This window comes from Mandrillus leucophaeus, unplaced genomic scaffold (assembly GCF_000951045.1).
Source record: "Mandrillus leucophaeus isolate KB7577 unplaced genomic scaffold, Mleu.le_1.0 Scaffold133, whole genome shotgun sequence".
NCBI classification, from domain to species: Eukaryota; Metazoa; Chordata; class Mammalia; order Primates; family Cercopithecidae; genus Mandrillus; species Mandrillus leucophaeus.
In genome coordinates this window covers 2,260,585-2,267,260 of record NW_012101288.1, presented here as the reverse complement: position 1 = coordinate 2,267,260, position 6,676 = coordinate 2,260,585, and the positions used below count along the sequence as shown (strand labels likewise).

General features: G+C 36.6%; 1 protein-coding gene across 1 annotated transcript in view; it reads right to left on the bottom strand.

Annotated features, from left to right (window-relative positions):
• The window catches only part of COL14A1 (collagen, type XIV, alpha 1), a 263,059-nt gene that overhangs the window by 230,800 nt on the left and 25,583 nt on the right, over nucleotides 1-6,676 (bottom strand). The window contains exon 3 of the mRNA XM_011973001.1: nucleotides 1,472-1,588. Coding sequence (XP_011828391.1) covers nucleotides 1,472-1,588 — 117 coding nt within the window. The remainder of the gene's footprint in view (nucleotides 1-1,471; nucleotides 1,589-6,676) is intronic.

The window sequence follows — 6,676 nt, the reverse complement described above, 5'->3', positions numbered from 1 at the left end:
AAACTCTGTCTCAAAAAATTTTAAAAATTTAAAAATAAATGAAAGATATGGCCTTTTGGTGACCAAGCAAGAAACCAGGTGTTTCATCTGCTTGTCTTTTTGGAATGTTTATATCAAGTGCTGAGTAAGACGTCCACATTAATGAACAATACAGCATCTGTCTCCTTCACCGTATCTTTTGGGAAAAGGTCTACCACTGAAAGGAGTCTAGTTCCATATAACCCTCTTTATCACCAAGAAAAAGAATAAATAATTACTATATTTACATAAATATATATTATACAAATATGTATTATTAAGTATTTATTATGTACTGTGCGAAAATGGATCCTTGGAGAAATAATGGGACCTAAAAGCATCTTTATGATAATCATAGGTAACATTTACTGAGCACTTACTATATGGCACCACTGTTCTAAGGGCTTTATATTTATTTTAGTCTTCACAACTAGCACTTCCCAAATTTACTGTGCATAGGAATGACCTGGGGATCTTTTTAAAATTCAGATGCTGGTTGAAGAGGTTGAGGGTGGAGCCCAGTAATCTGCATTTCTAACAAGCTCTCAGGTAATGCCAATGCTGCTGATCCCAGATCAACCTTGAGATGCAAATTCATAGAAGACTCCACGGGGTGGGTACAAATATTGTTTGCTCATTGCGTAGAAGAAACGTGAGGCACTGAGTGATCGACTGGCCTGAATCACACCACTTATAAGTGACAGAATCAAGTTTTGAATTCAAGCAATCCAGTTGCTGATCCCATCTTCATCTTCCTAACAACCAGGTAGCAGAGGCAGTTTCCCTACATGGTCTGTATTATTTTAGCTTATTATATTCATATAATAAAAACGTAAAATACGAGAAAGAAAAATTCAACTAAATGATGCTGAAAGATACTTCATTATTTAAAGACACTTAATTTAAAGCATCTTTAAATAATGAAGTATCTTTAGGCATCATTTAAGCATCAACTTTAAAATAAAGATGCTTAATCTAAAGCGTCCTTAAATAACTATTCATGATCAAAAAATGTGTTCATCTTATGCTTTTCCTGCCTTATCACTTATTTTCACAATATCCACTTAGCCTTTATAATTTTAATGTATAATGCTGAATATTATTCTGTTGAGTTAATTAATCATAGTTTATTCAACTAGTCAAAACTATTGGACACTCAGGTGCATTGTATATTTAAGTTCCAATGAATTCAAAGTATTCATTTCTATGTCTAAACAGAAAATAAAACTTGTTGACTGTCTGATAATTTGGTCTAAAAAGAACTAGAGCCAAGAGTCACTCTTTACTCTTTGGGGAACATTATTACCTTGATTAGATGGTAAGATTTTAAACGCTAAAGATAAAACAAAAAGCTTTCAAATAATCCCAACACAATGCTTGGCACTACATGTTTTTAGTTACCTGTGCATGAAAAGTTGCTAATGCTCTACAAAACACAGTCAATTGTTTTTACCTGAAGCTGGAGTCACAAGAAGTTTGTAACCACCAAATTTCCCTCTTGGAGCCTTCCATGAAATCTGTATACTGTCATGAGATATTACATTATATCGTAACCTTGTGGGTGGAGCCACTGAAAACGAAAAACAAAAATGATGTAAACATTGTAACATTTAAGCTTCTATTTGTTAAATCATAAAGTCAAAGTAGTATAACCAAAATACACACAAAAGACTACATCAGCCTCAAAATATGTATTTTATAGATATATATGTTTTTTGAGATGGAGTCTCGCTCTATTGCCCAGGCTGGAGTGCAATGGCAGGATCTCAGCTCACTACAACCTCTGTCTCTTGGGTTCAAGCAATTCTCTGCCTCAGCCTCCCAAGTAGCTGGGATTACAGGCACGTGCCACCACGCCCAGCTAATTTTCTTGTATTTTTAGTAGAGACGGGGTTTCCATCTTGGCCAGGCTGGTCTTGAACTCCAGACCTCATGATCCACCCGCCTCGGCCTCCCAAAGTGCTGGGATTACATGCATGAGCCACCGTGCCTAGCCATAATATATATTATTTTTTAAACCCCACTAATGAACTGATCAGTTTGCAAGATAACACAAACCTAAGGGCATTTGTTTCTTACCCAAGGGATATCCATTTGTCAAACAGTAGTGACCTTATGACAAGGAACTAAGACCAACTGTTAGAATGTAATACTCTAGCCTAGTTTAATAATTGAAGCCAATTTTGTAAAATGCTTTCATTATGTTACAAGGATAAATTTTTCTCCTTGAAACATGTGAGCTTCTATAATCTACTCTACTGAGACCTGTTGTACGTCCTTAGGTTTTTCACTTTGGTAATTCAATATTTTTGATTGATTATATGATAATTTGAGAGTGCTATTATGGATATATTATGGTAATAAGATATTCATTTAAAAACATTGGAGAAAATGATTGTAAAGGCATTCAGGACCAAGTAAAAGATAATTATGTTTTATAAACTTGGATCCAGTTTTCAAGGATAGCTGATTTATATCTATCAGAAAGATACAAAGCACATGGTCATGAATCAGCCCAGAATGTTTTATCTTTTCTGACAGTTTACAAAAATGAGTAGAGCCGTATTACTTTTTGTGTAAGTCATTCAAACTTCAAAACACATTTCTGGAACACTACACAAATGTTCCAGTATTTCAAAAAAAGTAAGAAGGTTTTTATTACATACTCTCTAAATGAGTTTGTTAGAAAAGAAAAGTTAATACTTAATGGAAAAGTTAACCCTTTTTATCCACTTTTAAGCCCAGCCTCTCTTTCTCATTTAAAAAAAAAACCAAAAACAAAAACAAAAAGAAAAAAACAGAGCGTAGAGAAAAGAAACAAACTTTCTCCTACATAGGCATGGGGCAGAACACGGGATATGGATGTTAGTTTCATTCCCAGTTCTACCACTTAGCTAATAACCCTGAGCAGGTTGTTGTTTCTTCCAAAACCTTAGTTTCTTTATTTTTAGAAAAGCCGATGGCGATACTTCTTGCAAAGGAGAGATGACAACTGTAAATAGGATAATGGATATCATGAATATAATGCATTATAATAGGGGTTCAATAAATATTTGTTCCCTTTCCCCTACTTTATGTAATGATTCAGCTTAAAAGCTCACTTAATCTTCAAAACATATATTGCTATTCCAATTTGATAGATAAAGGAACCAAGGTGCAACTAAGGCACTTGCCCAAGTTCACATACTGACCCCAGATGAAATGCACTGTTTCTTTGAAAGATGATTCATATTAAGAAGTCACCCTCGGCCAGGCATGGTGGCTCAGGCCTGTAATCCCAGCACTTCGGGAGGCCAAGACGGGTGGATCACCTGAGGTCAGGAGTTTGAGACCAGCCTGACCAAAATGGTGAAACCCCATCTCTACTAAAAATACAAAATTAGCCAGGTGTGGTGGCACACGCCTGTAGTCCCAGCTACTCGGGAGGCTGAGACAGGAGAATCAATTGAATCAGGGTGGTGGAGACTGCAGGGAGCTAAGATCAGGCTACTGCACTCCAGCCTGGATGAGAGACAGCGAGACTCCATCTCAAAAAAAAAAAAAAAAAGAAGTCACCCTTCATTGAGCTAGATGAATGAATAATTTACTACTCCACAAACCGAAATCAGATGAAATCTTCTGAAATCAGTAAGCACTGAAAGACACAATCTTAAGAATAGAGTTTCTTTCTATTTGTCCTTTACTGTCTCTAAGTAGAGAATGCTAGCCATGCAGAATAAAAACATTAGCTTCCTGTTCTCAATGTGACATGAATGGAAGAAATAGTCTACATTTCTCTGGCTAATGAGAAAACATAAATTTGTCATAAGAATAACTTTTTTCAAATGGAAGAGGAAGGTGCCTGAACCTAACATTTGAATGAACAGAAAAACTGTTACTATTTTGTTTAGTCATCAACTCGAGAAGAAAATTTATTAATAGATAGATTCTTATTACTTATGGAAGAAAATTAAAAGTAAGAATTTTAAAACGTTACAAAATATATGCAAGTTTCTGACTCAAATCAAGTCATGGACTAGTAAATGTCATTGTCCAAGTATTTGCATGAATGAGCTGCTGAAAAAAAGCTGCCTTGGGAACCATCAAGTGGAAAAGTACAAATAGGATGGAGGCTTCAATCTAGGAAATTCCAAGAGAGTCAATGATTCCATTAGCACTCCAGATGTGTTGACATCTCAAAACAGCAAACAACATTCAGGATTCCTAGGTTAAAAAGTCTTAATTTTAATATCCATGCTACTATTCTTTAAATGTTGTCTGAGTTTATAGCCCTCAACATCTTTTAGTCAATAGATAGGCTTCTAAATCTCCAGGAGAAAATGAGGGCAATGTGGACCATGTTCAGATAATCTGGATGGTGTTCTAGAACCAAGAGAGGCATCGGCTTCCATCTGATTGCTCAAGAAAACAAAGTGCAAAACCATTGAAGCAAATGCAACAACCAAATCCATCAATACTCAACTCTTTTATTAATTTACAAGTGATTAAACTGTCTACAGTCCCATTACAACTGCTAGGCAAAAGCAATATCATTATTACCTTTTATCAACAGACCACATCTATTGTCTATAGCAGCATAAATACCCTCACAGTCACTAAAAGGAAATCTTGGTTAAACATAACGTTCACATTTTCTTTAGGTTTTTGCCTTTAGGGTAAAAAAATATTGGAAAGAAGAAATGCTAGTTAACAAAGAAAGAGGCCTAAGATCACACCTGTGGATTTCAAAGTTAGCTTTTTTCCCCCTTTTAGAAGGCACTGGGACTGGAACCAAAGCAAGGGCAGCACGACTGACAGAAACGCTGTAAGTGCCGTGGAGAAATAATTGCTCTTATCTCATGGAACAAACCTTTGTGTACATTTTATACCAGACCCATGATTTTTCTGTTTGCAAGCACAAAGGAAGTACTTTTTTTAACATATGCTTAACTTCCATTAATAATTATAAATGCTTACATGAACTTGACTCAAAATTTATGCCAGTTCAAATCCTAATCTTTTCCAAAAGACAAACATCAAGTGTAAAGTTTGATTTCCAGCACACACCAAGAGCCCAGAGGAAACCAACAGACTCATCTTTTGCATGGTGAAGTGTAAAGGATGAGATTGCACATGAAATTAGGTCTGATATAAGATCTGTGAATACATAAACATCACCCCAAAGGGAGACTGAGGGGGAAGACTGAGGAGTGGCTACCCATTATCTTCCACTCCACTGCAGGGTTAGGCTTGTCACTGAAAGTGTAGAGGCATTTTTGTTCTGCTGTGCTGTGCTGTGCTTTGTTTGTGAAGGAAGATTTTCTTTAAGTTCAAAGAATACCACTGCAACCATTCCCATAGAGGCTCATAGGCAGGAGAGAAATGTTTATGTCATGCCATTGAAGTCTCACTGTTATCAAGCATTTAGGAAATTCCATTTCATAATCTATTTATTAAAGGGTTGACTTTTGGCTGTCCCTTCCTTCCTTCCTTCTTTCCTTCCTTTCTTCTCATCTGAATTTGAACGCTTACGGTTTTGTCAAGTGACCCTCTACGTAAAGACACTTATTTTAATAAAATGTTCACATTTGTTTATTAAAACGTTAGTTTTTACACAGGGACACTGAAATGGACATCTTGTATTCTTCCCTACCCATAATCGCATCTCCTCTTCCTTATATGACAGCATCCTGGTTTTCTTCCAAGGAACAACACCGCCTCCCCCGACTGCATAGGGCCAGCCATCCTCCCCTGGCTAAAGGCTGGGAAAATCACTCACACCAGGTCAAGCAGACTCTCCCAAGAATCTGAAACTTGACTCCAGTGATGCAAGGATGGAAAATAGTTCCAGTCATTCCAATGACATGCCCTAAGGAAAATGGTCACTAGTTTCTCCAGACTGTATCCCAGAGGGTTTCCCAGATTCCTGTCCTTTTCAAAGCTTGATTATTTACTTTTACTTTGATTATATGAGCTACTGCATTACCTACTGGTGAATACATTTTTGCTTAGTTGACCAGAGAAAATTTATTTTATTTGCAACCAAAAATTTCTGGCTGATAAAGATAATGCAGTATGAAATCACACTGAGAGTTTTTACCTCTTTAAAACATATTTCAGGGCGCTAAGTTGATAGGGCAACCAATTATATTTATTTTTAAAAGACTTTTAAACAGCATTGAAGTATTTGGCTATTTTTCCAAGTAATCTAAAAAAAAATTGTTTTTAGATTATTGGCGGGGTGCAGTGGCTCACGTCTGTAACCCAGCACTTTGGGAGGCCAGGGCAGACAGATTCGTTGAGCCCAGGAGTTTGAAACCAGCCTGGGCAACATGGCAAAACCCCATCTCTAAAAAATAAATACAAAAATCAGTTGAGCGTGGTTGCATGCACCTATGGTCCCAACTACTCAGGAGGCTGAGGTAGGAGGATCACTTGAGCCCAGGACGTGGAGGCCATGATCGCACCACTGCACTCCAGCCTGGGCAACATAGCAAGACTCTGGCTCAAAAAAATAAAATAAAATACAAAAACTTTAGCTTTTTATGTTAGTCATTTTTTCATTTAAATGTGCTGCCTAAATGTTTTATAAATCAGAGCAATAAAATTTTGAGAGACTTTTACTGTAGGATATGCTACGGGGATATTTTTTTAATGTGGTTTAGAACCTCATATGTTG